The sequence below is a fragment of the Bombus bifarius genome, unplaced genomic scaffold (genome assembly GCF_011952205.1).
Source record: "Bombus bifarius isolate JDL3187 unplaced genomic scaffold, Bbif_JDL3187 scf7180000007966, whole genome shotgun sequence".
Taxonomy (NCBI): domain Eukaryota; kingdom Metazoa; phylum Arthropoda; class Insecta; order Hymenoptera; family Apidae; genus Bombus; species Bombus bifarius.
In genome coordinates, this window is record NW_022884352.1 from 131,408 (window position 1) to 147,909 (window position 16,502).

Sequence of the window (16,502 nt, forward strand, 5' to 3'; positions counted from 1 at the left end):
AGAAAACGTCACTCACAGAAGTTGCCACTCGTTTTTCTAGTGCGTGTAATATCATGTAAGTGAGATCGAAACTTTCGAGGGAACAAAAAAAAAAAGAAAAAAAAAAGAAAAAGAAGGGGAAAGGGGAAAACGATTAGTTTGGTAGTCTACATGATCCATAATCTCACGAGTCAAAGAATACTTTCCTCGCGTCGAACGATCGATCGAATCGATTTTCGAATCGCTAAGTCATCCCGAAATATCCTTCCATCGATCCCATTCCCTTGCCTATGCAATGACGAGGCTCCATCGTCGCCGATTGTACTGGGAGTGTCTACGGTCTACACGTTCCGGCGGTTCTTTTGATTTCCTAACCGAGAATAAAAATATCCACGTGGAAGAATCTTCCTACCACCTCAAGACGAGGTATTTTCCAATGCAGCGAAGAATCCCCGAACCGAGTTGGCCAAACAATCGTCAAAGATAATTTGTCGCGTGTCGCTAAGCCTATAAAACCGTACTTCGAAACAAATTGCTTCGTAAAGTTTTCTACTCGAACTTGAATCGCGTCGTGGTTACGAAACGAACGCGTACAAAGTATCTTCGTGGATTCGTCGTCTTGCAGAAACGAACAGATGTTTAGTACAAAGCTCGCGATTATCGAACCACGTTGGGTCGTCGTCATTACGTTCTGTCACGAGATATATGAAGGCAATTTGTTCGAGTGGAACCGTCTGTCTCGTTTCTGCGAGGCTTCTCCACGATAACGTGAAATCCGACGTATATACGCGTGTTCGTGTTCGAAGCACGACACACGAAATCGACCTAACAACCGAAAAGGAGACTGCGGAATTAAAGTCCGTTAAAGAAACGGGGGGAGGAAAAAAGAAAGAAGAAAGGACTCTGGGAAGAGAAGGGGATTGCGAGCAGGGAAGACGAGGGAGGAGAGCTTCCGTTGAACTGATTAGAGCTCGAGTCTTCGAGGAACCTTCGCGATGGAATGCGCTCCAATGGTCGACGCATCACGAACGATATTTGTTTCATTCGTAATCGTTTGTTCGATACAGTTTACACGCTCCCGAAGGCCCCTCCGTTCCCTTGAAAAATCGTTGCTCGGTGTAGGAAGAACGAATGTGATTTGATTTCCGTTGTTTCTCGCGAGAAGAACCGACGTTCAATTTTTGCTCGTCTAGCGGATCTTCCTCGGGTTTCGAATTTTTGGGATGGTAACAATGGGCCAGAGGAATGCCAGCTAACGGTTTTACGATGGCCGATATTTCGTTAATTTTGAAGAAAAAAAAAACACAAGGGACTGGATAGGCCGATGGAGGAATAGAGGCGAGAAGGGAAAGAGAAAGGAACGAACGGACAAAGATCACTGGCTCTGCCTCGCAGCGATCGTCGGTTTCCTTCCATCCTCGACAATAATGATACACCGCGAGTTTCCTGAAAAAGGGAGAATACGTCGCGTTAACCAGAATTCGCACTTCCACGGTTCGCCAACAACTTTCAGAGAACGAAGTAGTATTTGCTTTCCGACCCGGAATCGGATGAATAGGTTTCCTGAAACCGGACTTGAAATCGATTCTTTCGATCGTTCCTCGGTTCTTCGTCCTTCGACCTGGTTCCTTGAAACGCATCGACGAAACAACGGACGATATTCCAAAAATAGACATACTCAGAGGTAGATCGGTTTCAGAGAGTGAGAGAGAGGGGGGGAGGGAGGGGGAGAAAAGGAAAAAGGTAACGAGCGTAGAAAAATCGTCATTATCGTAGATTGTTCGGTAGCGTTTAAACGTTTAAGAGGAACAGTCTGTATAAAGACAAAGATGGAGGACGAAGAAAAAGGTGAGAGAATAAAATACGCCGTTTGGTTACAGGTTTGGTTTCAGAATCGACGCGCAAAGTGGCGGAAACAGGAGAAGGTTGGGCCTCAGGCACATCCGTACAATCCGTACTTGGGATCAGGTGCGCCACCACCATCGGCGGTCGTCGCGCCGACCTTGCCGAACCCTTTCGCCCACCTGGGCACGTTTCCCCTGAGGAAACCCTACGACGCATTTCGTTACCCACCTTTGGGTCACGGACCGGTCCTTCCCGGTAGTTACGCCGCTCATCCCTATCATCGCGCGCCGCCACATTTGCTACCACCTGGAATGCCTCTGCCTTACACGTCGGCCGCGTCCTTTCAAAGTCTCCTGGCGAACATATCCGCGGCGCAGAGGCCGAAATTGGTACGCGGTTCACCACCTCCGCCTCCGCCTCCAACGGCGCCCGCGATCAGTCTCGCGCATCCACCGGTTCCACCGCCACCGCCGACAGCCAGTTCACCCCAAGGTTCGCCCACGGGTAGCGTCGGACTGCCCGACATCGACAGACGAACCAACAGCATCGCCTCTCTCAGACTCAAGGCCAGAGAATACGAGCTCCACCTGGAGATGCTTCGCAAGAGCGGAGATCTCATCAGCTGAAGAGACTCGCTGTTCTAAAAACAGCTAGAAACTGCGATTCCATCACCGGTGCCTCTACATCTACTCTGATTCATTGATCCAAATCGCCAACCACGACGATGGTCGTCGTCTCTTCCCGTCGAACCACTGTTTCCTTTGACCCAGATCGAGCAAACGGAGCCAGTAGAACGGAACTGCGTAGAAAAAACCTGAAACGCGACCTACCATGCTGGCGTGGCCGATGCGACAAGTGGTGGAAAAATTCACTCGTAACCTCCGAGATACGCGTTCCCTAATGCGATCCTGCCGACCGATACAAAGTATTTCGCGTCTCCTTAGGTCCACGCTTTCGTATGTTTCGTACAAGATACGAGCCAAAGAAGTCGCTGCGAAGTAGCCGACCACTTTGTAATTAATCGCGTGTACGCGAAGGAAGGTTGAACAATAGTTATCCTTCTTTCACTTTGTGATCACTTTGTGCCTTCGTTACGTAATATCTAATCTTAGGAACGCTGGACTCGATTGTATTTCAAATTGCGTGCCAGCGATTATCGAGTTAAAGAGGTAAACCGAACGCGATCTCGGGATACTTGTCATCGTCTTAACTATCGTTGGCTCTTATGGAATTCGAAGACTCTCGGTAGACTTTAGGCAACATGCTTCGTGCGACAGATTTCTTGCAATACACAACGAGAAACCAACGATTCGAGCGTCGCGTCTGCGTTGACAACTCGAGCGACCGTTTAGAAAACTCGCAATTAGCAGACGAGTTTTTTGGTGGACGTTGGAATTGTCATTGCTCTTTAGCATGGACCGTGACCCAATGAATCAATGACTCAAGCGACAGACAGTTTTTACGACATCGTTCATTAAAAGAAGGACGATATACCTGTCCATGTACAAACACGTTTCTTCAACCTTTCTCTTAATGTCATTCAGAATACCGACTCTACGTTTAGACGATTACGGAAAGAACGAAGAATCAAGCGAATGTGTTTCTTCGTGTACAATAATGTGTATAATATGCAGTAATGGTGAGGCAATGTTTCGAGCTATAACATACGTATATCTATACTATATATATATTTACACGAAGTGCTTCGGAATGTCTTTCAAATCTATCTTTCGGCGATCGTGAAAATTTAGGATTCCGCGAATACAGATTTCGCCAAAACAACGACAAGTACGTTTGTGATTATGGCTCGCGGGAAACATCCGACGAGGAACACCGGACGAGAACATACAGAATTTTCATGGAATTTTTAAATGCGTTCAACGCGGATTCGATAGATTTGAAAAACAATCGGCGAAAGGATGGAGGACGTAGTCACTCGCCGTGTTTGGCGAACCGAGAACATCTACTTGCGATTATAAGATTATTTTTAAGCAAACATCATCGAAAGATGTCCGTCCAGAAAAATACTTGGCTACGCGACAAGAACTTCGCTCTCGAGTATATTTTTAACCGTACAAGATTTTTATCGTCAATATCGAAATTGTTATGTTTTATTCTAAAAAGGAGAGTTAACGTTTCGAACCAATGAAATTGTAAGACGCGAGTTAAAGGATTTTCGACGAAATATTCGTCTGATACGAACGAAATTATTTAATTTCGATTATTTCTTTATTTTTACATAGACCGTCGTACGCATTTTAGATAAGAGAAAATACTATTTATATACGCGTTCTTTAATTCTTGAATGTTCAACGACAAGTTATAATAAGTTTTACGACTGTATAAGTATACCTAGTTGCGTAAGTTACCTGTAAATAATTAACGACGTAACTTTGTGAGGGGATCTTGCAAATAATTTCCCGACTGCGTATCGCACGACAATATTAGACTTTTTTTTTCGAAAGTCGTTTCAGAGGAGCAACGTTCCAAACGTTCGCATCGTACCATAGTGAAGAAGAAATATTACGATTCCTCAGATGTTAGTGTAAAGAGTGATCGAAGTTGTGACTAGGAATTATCAATCTATTCGAAGATCTTGGACAAAACGAAAAAAATACAACGTCGTTCGAACGATTTCTCGTTTCATTTTCCACGAGTAAAAACGAACACTAGATTTCCAGTTCATTGTATTTCATTGATCCTTTTACCTTCCTCTTTTTACCACGAATAAATTACTGCTAGGCGAAAGGAAGACAAAAAGAGAAAGAGCAAGCGGAGGTGGCGAGGGGACAGACAAAAGAAAGAAAATGAACGGCGTTCTTTATTATACGAACCCTTTCTATCGATTATCCAATGATATCGATATTCAACGAATAAAAGCACGCGCGACATGATGAAAAATATTTAATTTATAGGTTCGTCAACTTCCTGAAGGAAAAAGAAGAGTATGCTATTCCCTTGCACATACATTATAACTCTGGTTAGGAGTTTTCAAGAGCTTGCAACTCCTGCTCGACTGACTTATGACAAGTAATTCGCGCCCAGGCACGCCCGTCGACGAGTTATTTAAATATTTTACAGTTTAATGGAGTCCCAGACCATTAATGCGCGTCAGCTAATTAGCGGCATCGTGAATACCTTCGTCCCCCTCTGAGTGCTAACGATCTTCAGGTTGATAAATCGAACGATTACCGACAAAACGATCCGCCGATCAAAACTGACGCAGCCTTAGGTACGCTGCTTCGTTCAACTCGACCATATGCTCTGATCGAACTTGCGTGCTACACAGGATTTAAGTAATGTCTCGCGAGCTCCGGTGAACTCAATCGCAACTAAACGCATAACGGACGCGCTTTAATCACGCGTTTTACTCTTTAACGCTCGATCCAACACGGCGCGATCTAATTTTCTGAAAATATTACCCGCTGGGACACCGGATTATCCGCTGTGCGTATAATCGTCTTTCTTTTCTTTTCCTCTTTTTTTTTTCTCTCGTACGTATTTTCTAGATGAAATCCAAACAACCGAAAGGACAGTTCGAAAACGACGAAGGCCGCGATGCGTCGTTCTTCAAATATCAATCGCGTCGAACGATAGTGGGACGTTGGAGCGTTCGATTGTAAAAATTTGTTGAGAAAAAGTTGACTCGATAACGCGCGGCGTACGATAAGAGGTGGACGAGAACGAGTAGAGGCGTGTCCCGATGGTGATCGAGGTTCGATCATTCGAGCCGCGTGATCTGTCGATCCCGCGCGATCGAGATGCAGACCACGCAACCACTCGATCCCAAATTCATCGTGTTGGCCTGGCCATTAGCAAATTACTACGGTGTAAACAGTATCGACGATGCCCGCGGGTACGTCGGCCTACGTGCACCGGTCTACGTATGCATACGTAGATGTTTATACGTCGCGGGGATAGTGGAGAAAGCCAGTTAGTTAGTAACCGATCATTATAGCGACGTTTTACACCGGCTCTAGCCACCTAATAACTGTCTACATCGGAATGAATTTAGCGATCGGTAGCAACCGGCTTCCAAACCGGCTACGTTCTCCAAAAAAGAAATATTAGACGGGTCGAAAAGAATGTGCTCTCGAAACAGTGATTTGTTCGATACCAATTTCCGAGCTGCTGCTAGGGTTATACACGGTCAACGATACCGTAGACAGTTCTTGGTCGACGATACCATTCCGTTCTATTCCTCTCACAGAGTGGCGTTCGAATCCCCAAAGAGAGCTTTAAAATGAACCGAATGCACGATTGTTAGAAATTTCTTACGATTCGTTAAAAAATCGCGGACTACAGCTGGCAAAAGATCCGACCAAAGGATCCATTTCATCAAGCAGGTACTTGAAAATATCGAACGAAGACCGATAGCTCGTGGAGAGGATAGTTCATGGATCTATTCCATGATATCGGAGGAAGCAACTACGTAGACGCAGATTTTTTAACCATTCGATTCGAACAAGGAGGAGGATCGTGATTACGAAAGAATCAATTTCGCCAGAAGGTACTCGAAGCCACCGAACGAAGAGTAATAGCTTTTGATTTTCGTCCGGCTGAAATTCATAGGATAAAATATTCGTTTAACCGCATCAGGGAGCCGCGTTACTCCTCATTTTCTAAATGCTGCTCGTTTTTTCCCGCGTCCACTCACGCGGAGCACGCGTAAGGTTTTATCCGGTTAACAATCCCTAATTGCAGGGTTTGCTGTAACTAACTCGGTTAACGTGAAGGCCCCCACGATGATTCTCCAGCTACGTTACCTATCATCGCGATAGATGCAGATTAAACAGCACCTTAATCTCAGACTTTGCAAGCTCGCTCGAACCTCGCAGACCTCCCTTGTGCTCCCTTATAGTTCGTTTAATAGGGTCTAACGATAGGGAAACGGTTTACGACAGAATCGCGGCCCCCATCCCGACGTTCGCCAAGGACCTCCAACTAATCGACCGTAATCGTTGTTCCTTCGATTATGTCTTGAATTATGTCTCCAATTTTATAATTCGATTAGGCCATAAGGTGTCGAACGTTTCGTTATACTTTCGATTATCGTCGAATAACAAGAAGTTTGAGGCATCCGTTCCGAGATCCGTTCGCATCGTCGCGATTGCTCTGCGTTCTCTTGTTTTCCTTTTTAAATTTGTCGAAACGATGGATACGGGAGTAAGAGTAAGTACCTACGATGAAATAGAGGCACGTAAAAGGCATAAAAGAGATGGGAAGAACGAAAGGCTTGCAGAGAAGGTGAATGAGAAAGGGAAGAAGGTGGAAGAAAAGAAGACGACGACGAGGAGGTGGACGACGACGAAACCGACGGTGGATGAAGAGGAAGGAGGAGCGGCGAGACTCCGAGATGAGGGATGTACGGCGTGACGGTCTAATTGAGGCCTTCTTGATTGCATTTACACCGCTGCACGGCCTCCTGTATCCCAGGTATCCAGTATCAGTCTTCTGTAGCGGATCCACATCATATTTGGCCCTGGCTTGGCTGCTTCTGCTTCCACCACACCGCTTCCTTCTCTCTTTCATACCTCTCGCCTCTTTGCTCTCTTTTCTCCCTTTGCTTCTCTCTTTCTATACCCCCCTTTGCCATCTTTCTCGTCCCGTTTCATTTTTCGTCGAATCGGCTCCCTCCACATCGGTACGCATAATAAGTGTGTATATTACGCACATTGTGTAAATTTTCTCGTTAACGTCGACGCATAACACGAAAAGGAAAATAAATGCAAGGCAAGAGGATAATTTATTCATCGGCAACCATCTCGACGTTATCTCGCGATCTCGCTCGTTCCTTCTCCGTATTCTTTGTTCTTTCACCAACGAGCGGCTATTCGATAAAGCGTAGACATCGATCATCGACTAAACGAGCCAACGTCCAGGTTCGACGACACCGAACGGGATGTTAAAGCGGAAGATCACAGCCAGCCACGTGAGATTTACGGAATTTCGGAATCTCCCGATATTACCCAACACGCGTGATCCGATTTGACGGTTTCGATGATTCGAAAGACGGTCGAGTTAAAAAGTCATCGGGCGACCAACATGTTGGATGGCCGTTTGAAAATCGGACAGCGTTTTTAGTCGAGGGGAAAAAGGAGGCGGTTGGAGTTTTGGAAGTTTACACGCAGGCATGTCGAGGCGAGCAGTTCCCCCGACATGGCATAAAACGCGCAAACGCCGCCATTAGTTACTGGCACGGTCGCGGAATGCTATCCGGCCGGAGCCTTATTAAGCCCATTACGTCTTAATTTATTTCCTTATTTGAAAAAAGACACGGCCACGAGCACGACCACGACCACACCACCGTTGGAACCGAGAAATAATGATATAATTCCGCTCAGGCGTCTCGTGGTATTTGCATTCGATCGCGTCGGTGGATATGTAACCCCACTGAGTCTATACGATAAAACTTACGCGTGTATACGTCGCCGCTGATAAATAACAAACGCCCACGATTACCCTAAACGACCCCTTTCGTTTCGAAGCGACGCTGACACTCTACTCGATTTCCTCGCGACTCTCGCTTCTACGACATCGACGTGCAGCAGTGTGCGCACAATGTTCCTTCGTCGTTCTACGCAACGAACGGAACTAGCGGTGGTCGAGCCGTGTGCAAAGCTGTGGTCGTGATATTGCTTGCGGTTTACGCATTCTCTGTGAGAAAATCCTTCGTTCGGGTGTCCATAAACCTCGCCGCGAAACTTCATCGTGGCAACTCGAGTACACTGAAACTATTTCCGCTCGATCGTGTTTCGACCTAATCGAGAGGCGATCTCAAGGAAAAATCAAAGAGGCCCGAGAACAGAGAGCAACAACGCGTGAAGATAATTGAGTAAAAAAAAAGTAGCTGGAAAGAGCGAGCATAGTAAGCGGTTTGTTAAGGATAATGCGGGATCGCGTGAAAGCTTCAGAAGCGACGGCGATTGACCGGATAAATAAATATTCCGCGACGGGATGACGTGGCAGGAGGTTGCGGTTTACGCCCTCGGTGGGAAAGATTGCTTGTCCCGCGAGCAGTATTCGCGTTCCACGTCCTTGTTTGCAATTCGCCGCGTGGTGTTGCGTTATTAGCGTAAAGGGGCGAGTTAGCCGCAATCGCGATGGTAATTTGCGCGTTTGCCCGTCAGTGCCGCCGAGTGGAATTGCGGTGTCGCGTTACCTTACGTGATAATGCGACGCACCATAAATCTACCCTGGACGGTGTGTTCGTACGGAGGTAATAACGTGAGAGAAGCGGACGTGCGAGCCGAGGTCCCGGTGGAGATGCTCTTTGGCGAGAGAGCGTACGCGTACAACGAGAGAGAGAGAGAGAGAGAGAGAGAGAGAGAAAGCTATAGAGAGAGCGAGGGCGGTCGTGACCGAGAGCAGATTGTTCGGTTTGGTTGGGGAAGCCGGTCGGGAATTCGGTGATTGTTCGTCGGTGGCTTCTTGAAATTAAGCGTCATTGTTTAAGAGTGAATTCATCTTGATTGTCGATGACTAATGTCCCGCGGCAGCCACGCCGAGTGGCACGAGGATGGATCACAGCCATACAGGAGTCCGAGACGAAGTCCCTGGAATGGTATACGCCGAGACGAGAGACGGGGGAAGGTATCGGGACGAAGAAGAACTGCCCCACCGGCACGTGAGAGCTCTTTAACGAGCATCATCAATAACGCGTACCGACGTTGAAGAGGAAACAAAAAGGAGCTTAGAGAGTCACGGACGGCGGACAGCGCGAGTCCCTCGCTATAGATCCTGGTAAATGGTGTTAATTAGTAAATTTGATTTAAACCCAAACGAAGCGACCGAATAGGCGGACAACCGTTCACCGGGGATGATGTACGACCTCCGCGAATTACTCGTCGGCTCGTTTTCTCTCTGGAATCTCGCCCCTTTTAGCCACCGAACGATCGAGAATCAACGACCGATCGAGTTCTTTCTGCGAGTTTAACCGGCCGGCATTAGCAGTGCTCGTTTCATTGTCCGTGCGTACGCGATCTAAAAGAGCCCCGATCCGAACGATTCGCCGGCTCGCACGATCCGCAGCACAAAAACGAACGCGTCCAGGCGTCGAACGCGACCGCGAGACTCGAAATTCGTACACCTGCGAGAAAATTGAACCGCTCGCTTTCATAAGGCGCGCTGATGTCCGTGGGACGACCGGTTGAATTTTGGTAATGACGCGTTTGCTACCGTAGGGTGGAAGAGGGGATACTCTTGGAAGCAGGACAAAAGGAGGACGAGAGAGAAATAAGAAAAGGGGTTGTTGGATCGTGGAGCTCTCGGTGAAGAAGAGAAAAGATCCGGGCGTAAACGAAGGAAGCGAAGAAGAGATGGCCCGTTAATCGGAGGGCATTATCTCAATCACGTAAAACGGCAAAATTGCATTTACCTTTTTAAATGAATATTTGGCGGGAGACGCGCCGCTCGCCGGCGCGCTGCAGCCGCCCGCTAAGTTAATTTACCAAGGAATGCCAGGTAACGCCCTGTTCAACCTACCGGCCGCTGGACAAGTATTGTCCCGCCCCTGTTCAACCCTAAATTCGATGGTGCGCGTCTCGAGAACCAACTCGAAACGAATCGTTTTCGAAATTCGTGCCACACTCTGCCGTCTCACCGACATCCCCTAAATCCCATCGTTCGCGCCACCTCTCTCGATCGCCCGCTTAAAATTCCTCTCGCGTCGTTTTCGGATCATGGCGCCAGATTAATTTCCTCGACGATGATCAATCGACGTCTAGCGGTAATTGACACTTTCTCGCAGCGGTTACCAAGCGATCGAGATCGTCGTTACCCGTTCGTTCAGAATGACGAACAGCTTCGGCGCAAACCAGGTCCCGGCGAAGCGGCACGACGCGGCTAACAGATTCTTCCGATCCTGCGTGATCCACCATGCTCGTATCTCGGTATCTGATAATTGGAGCGGTAATTACGCGATGATTAACAGAGATGGCTCCCGCGCATCGTACCTCCTACGGATCGTTCTCCGTCTCCTTCTCTTGTCCTACGCGTTCCTCGGGTTCCTCGTTTCACCTTCAGGCTCCCCGAACTACTCGATCGAACCGCTTGCCAAGATCAAAGATCGGAGATAACCTCTCGCGCGAGCACCCTGACTTTCTCTCTGTTGTTCCTTCCTTTTCTTCTTCGTTCTCCTCGTTCATCGATCGTTTTTCTTCCTAGCTTTTCTCCATTTTCCCATCCGTGATCTGTCGTGGTGAAATCCAACGTTACGAAAGACTCGCGAAACGACGGAATTCACGCTCGTTCCGTTCGTCTTTTCGATGTTCGCGTCGAGGGAGGAAAAAAAACGAGAAACAGAGTTCATCGGTTGGTCAAACATAGGGTGCCAGATTGGCACAAAGTATCTGGAAGGTGCACAAAGCAGGTAAGAAAGGAATTGGTTAACCGATCGGGCGTGGTCGCGAGTCGACCGGTCGAGTAACCCCTAAACGTTCAGTTAATTAGAGCTCTCCCTCCTGCCCGTTCCTTTTCCTCTCAGCCTGCTCCATCTCCCTTCATCCCGGGGAACCTCCGTGGCCCTCCTAATAACGCGGGCCAAACCGTAATGAGGAGTAAACTAATTATTGGATGCTAGTTGGGCAGGACGATATTTCACGTTCTCGCTGACAGCCAGCCGACTAGGAGCAACAAGGACGTAGAATGTTTGGTCCCGCGCAGGAACTCCAAGCACGCCGTGCTCGTAAACAGCTTGGGACGATGCCCAACAGTTCGATCATCCTCCGAGAATCGAATCCTTTGCACCAGTGACACGTACTCGAAACATTCGGCATCGTCACGACGAGATAATTAACTCGCAATCGAAATTCAAAATTTACTCGTGTCTGTTTGTTAAAAGAGTAGGTACAAGTACAAGGCAACGAAGACCGAAAACGAGCAAGTCTGACACAACCAAAATGGTCAGATATTCTCCGAGTTTCTAATCGCGTTCGTCGATAGTCAACGACGATGACTTCTCACGCAGGCTATTCGAGACACGAGTTACGACGAATATTTTATTTGAAAAATGTCGCAGGTTATAGCCGAGAGGAAATTCGTCGGCAATAATGGTCGCTACATAAAATGCTCGGGACCGGACGAAATCAAGGTAAGAACGCGTCCACACGCGGCACAGCCTTGGTTTCGAATGAAATATCGCGCGGAACGGACCCAATAGGTCGGTCTAATAGGAATAAACAATGTTATGAATTTAAACGGCTCAGCTTGGCGCCACCATAACCCTATATTATCAAATTACGGGGGCTTGTACAAGGCCCCGCGAGGTGCACGCCTCGTGCGACCAGGATGCGTCGTAAAGTCGGATGTTAACGGTAGGAACCCACGTTCCACTCCTCTCGTCCTTTTAGATCCCATTCGCGATGCGCCACGGGGGGGCGCTTCGTTCCAGCCGAACCCTCGATCACAATAAACAATTACGAAACGAGAATTTTCGAAAATTTTAACCCAACGTCCAACGAAACGAGTTCCAACGTAATTGATGCTTCGCCTTTCGTTCTACGCGCGTACCGTTAACGCGACTTTGATTCCTGCATCGGAATAACCAATCGACTCGGAATCATCGAGCTCTTTCCTTCCAGCGAATGTTCTTTACGAGTTCGCCACTTTTGCCTCTCGCCAAAATTCAAAGGCGTGCTGATCGCCATCCAAATTATCGGTGTATCGATTGTCAGCGAACGAGTGGACGACGCTTATCGAGGTAAAGTGAATAATATCGATCGATTTACGACGCGGCGCGCTTTATCCGAATTTCTCGATCGCTCGTATTTCACGGTAATTAGTCGAACAAGATCGTTCAGGGTCGTGCAGATCGTGGAGACACGAGTCGAGGAAGCCTCGTATTCTCCGAATATTAAGAGACTCTCGGAATCTACCACTTTATGAATACGAAATGAGGGCGCGTTGGAGAGTCGACGCTAGCCCGTCGAGTCCGTCGTTCGATTCTCGCGGGAAAAGCCCTCGGTTTCGTAATAAATTGGGACGGAATCGTAAAGAAGGAACAGCAGCGAGACAGAAGAGAGGAGGAGGATAGGAGACGAGCTTCGACCATGAAACACTCGGCTGGCTGCCGATCGTTAAAGAATAAAGAATGGTAATATTATGCCTCGCGGATGCTACGTTTCAAGAGAGGGAGAGAGAGAGAGAGAGAAAGAGAAAGAGAGGGGACCCGTGTTCGTCCCAAGACGCGGTGCACGGTACGGTCGGCGGAGCAAAAGGCGTGGAAACTACAAAGTAAATTCATCGATTAGCCCTCTCCTCGGGATAGATTAATTTACCACGGTGTTCTGTATGCGTAGCTGCGTGAGAGAGAACTTTCAAATGATTTTTCGACAACTGTTTTTCGTGTTCTTTGGTTCGGCTCGACGATGCCAGCGGAGGTCAGGTTACCGCTAACTCACTGGCCGCTCCGAACGAACACCCCGGACACGCCCTAGAAACAGGCCGTGCTGGGCCTGAATGAGAATTTTAATTTAATTAAGATAGACTCGTTATTAAGACCCACGTCTACACACACACGCGTGAGCGCGCGCGATCGAAAGATTAGAATTCTTTCGCGAACGAAAAGTCATTCGTAAGGCGGACTATTCCTTTCTTCGGAATAAAGACCGGTCGATAGAACTAACTCTTGATAGAAAAGTAGATGCAACAGCTCGTAAATAATCGTACCGAAAGGAATTTCTTTTAAAGAAAAGACAGAACGATTTCACTCGACTAAGAGATATAGACGAGCGATAGGTACATCGTTTTCCGACTCGGTCGAGATACGGTCACGAGACGATCTCGAAGGCGTCGTCGGGGTAATCGAAAGCGAGGTACGGGACTTGTCGTCCGTCGAGCACGGTAAATGCGAAACGTCAGTTTCGTGACAGCGGCAACATAGTATCCGTTGTATACGATTGTGACCGCGGTTCTCGACAAACGAAACGCACGATTAATTTAATGCCCGCAGCCACGCGAGATCCGCGTAGGCGTCACGGAATATTCCTTTGCTTTTGACGTGTATCCTCGCACTCTCGGTAAGCGTAATTATTAACACGAGTCTCTAGGTTTTCTAATGAACACATCAAATGCAAATCTCAGCTTGGCTCGTAGCTATCGCCAGAACGCGAATGTTCGTCAACGCGCGATTAAGAAAGCGACTTTGAACGTATTAGCAGAAAAGCCTTCGAACCTTGTCGCGAAACTTTCCGATAGAATCTTTGGAAACGTACCGTCTACCGTACATTCGACGTTGGTCGATGATTTAGGTAGATGAAGAAATTTATCGCGTAACAGGTGGCAAACGAACGAAGGCGCCGCGTGAAAGCGATTTTTGGTCGATCGCTTACTTCGGCGTTTCGGTTGTCGGCGAGCCAATTGACGCTAAAAATTCCCCTTTTAGAACTCCAATTTACCCTCTGCTTAGATCCTGGCGCCGCTCCGTTTCCGGCCGGGAAACCAAAGGTAACTGAAACGACGATCCATCGTCTCACAAATTATACCAAAAAAGAGATTGCTTAAAGGAGAATGTGAAACGTTGGAGGCCATGGACGACGATTCCAACGATGGCGAAGTAGATAGATCGAGTACGTGTCTGGTGGAGTCGAAAATGGCTGGCGCGCGGTGAACGGTGAACGGTGAACGGTGAACTGTGACGCAGAGTCTCCGAAACTGTCGTTATTTATGTGTTTGGTGAGGCGACACGGCGTGTGGGTGTCGAAACCCGGTGAGCACCACAGGAGCTCGCGGGCAACGTGCCGCGTGTCTGTAGACGAATACCGGCGAGTAGCAACTGTTCTCCAAAGAGTCTTTGCTCTCCGCGTGCCAAGCACCGACCTTCGCTTCCTCGCGACCTACACAAAAATATGCTGTTCCATCGGACCAGCGACTTTCTTTCGGCCGATTTCAACCGTGGAATTCAAACGATTCGCGTACATCGCTTAGAAACACGACGAAGCAACGTGGCAACGTTAACGCGACGTTCCACGTGACGAGAAACGCGCAACCTTGACGATGTTCGGTTCGGTCGCGACATGGATGTAATGGCGAATCGTGAATCACCGAGCAAATTTGCGAGAGCCATCGCGTTCGCTTTGCAGGGGCGTGCATTTGAATAAAAACGACAGTCGTGCATCAGAGAGCGTTCAGAGGGGACAGGGGGCAACAGGAATAATAGGAAGGGTGCCACAGGGGATACTCGAGTGACATCGTGCCGCAAAGTACCACTGTCCCCTTTATATTCAGGAACATAAGCTCGCAAAGTTATTGGCCCATTCGGACCTCCTGCCTCCACGAAACACCGTCCCGTTTCTCATTCGCGTGTCTGATGGCGTTACTTTGCGCCCTCGAATCCCACCCCTTTCGTCCTCCACTTTCCTCCAAACCACGTCTCTCTTCCTCCTCTCTTTCTCTTCTCGTCTCGTGTCGGATCCTGGTTGCGTTTCGCGTCCAGAAAATCCACGAAACGATCGATTCGAATCGTTCACGGTCGTTTCGTGAATTCCGAAGAAATTCCGGCTCGAATGGACGACGGAATATTCGAGCGGAATTACAGCGTGTGTATTGCGCGGTAAATATCGAGAGCAAGTGTTACGGAACACGTTTCGAGATTGGTTTTAAATACGCAGCAGGAGCGCGGACGCGCTCTCGTATATGGGCTTGGTAATTGCATCCGGCCGAAAGGTTTGTCTTAAAACGGAGAACCGCGCATAAACGTTAATCGAACGTCGTTCCAGGCCTGCTCTTACTCGGAACGGCCGAAAATCTTTTTTGGAACGAAATTTCCTCGGGGTCGGACACTCGTCTCGGAAGGTTGATTTAAAATTCTAGCTCGGGAGATTCGGAATAATGGATCGGTTGGCCCCACCGTGGACTTTCAGATTCCCGGCTAAAGGCTGAAGGAGGTTTCGGTCGGCTACCGGATAGCATGGAATATACACATATATACGCCGGCTATCCGAAGGCAGGATGGAGGAGAAGAGTTCCAGGGGAGTAAATGACAGGCCCCGCTGGCCGCTTCGGGCCCCAGAGATGATTATTTTGATTAATTTCTCCCGTCATTCGGTAGCAGAATCGTGCCGCCGATATATTCGTGTAACACGATTCGCTTCTAATTTCGTTGTAATTGAAATCTATGCGAAATCAAGCGAGCAAAAAATCGGAAGAGAAAAAGATACGAAACGCAGGATGGGTCCTCCTGTCGGATGTGATTTACGTGTGATTACGATACGGCGAACGGCGAGTATATCCGGAAACGAAAATATCGTCGATAAAATAAGAGACAGAGGTAACGTGAAAAACGTAGACTACCGTGGCAGGCGGCGTAGTTGTTGGTCATTCGACGAGAAATTACGTACGGCGATCATCTCGCGTCTGGGTAATTCGATCTAATTCCGCGATCCACCGGTGATTTCGGCTATCTTCCATAATCGACCAGACCCGCCTTGCGCCAAGAAACCGAACCCGTAATGGGCTGGAATTAAGAGGAAACGTGCTCTTCGCTAATCTATTAATTCCTATACACGAAATTACCACCGGGCGTCGACAGAAACGAGTTTTCGCGAAACCGCTTCTACCGTGTATCCTTGTTTTTTCCTCTGCTGTTTCTTCCTCTCTCCCCGACTCTCACTTACTCTCTCTCTCTCTCTCTCTCTCTCTCTCTTTCGCCATCCTTTTTACTCTCTTAATCCGTTTTACTC

The 16,502-nt window shown here is 48.0% G+C and overlaps 1 protein-coding gene across 2 annotated transcripts in view; it reads left to right on the top strand.

The window, feature by feature from the left end:
* Positions 1–4,504, top strand: part of LOC117204332 (homeobox protein aristaless-like) — a 35,063-nt gene extending 30,559 nt beyond the window's left edge. For both annotated transcript variants that reach the window (XM_033441623.1, XM_033441613.1), the window contains one exon: positions 1,860–4,504. In XM_033441623.1, the coding sequence (XP_033297514.1) occupies positions 1,860–2,450 (591 nt within the window). In that variant the 3' untranslated portion in view covers positions 2,451–4,504. The remainder of the gene's footprint in view (positions 1–1,859) is intronic.
* The last annotated feature ends 11,998 nt before the right edge of the window (positions 4,505–16,502 follow it).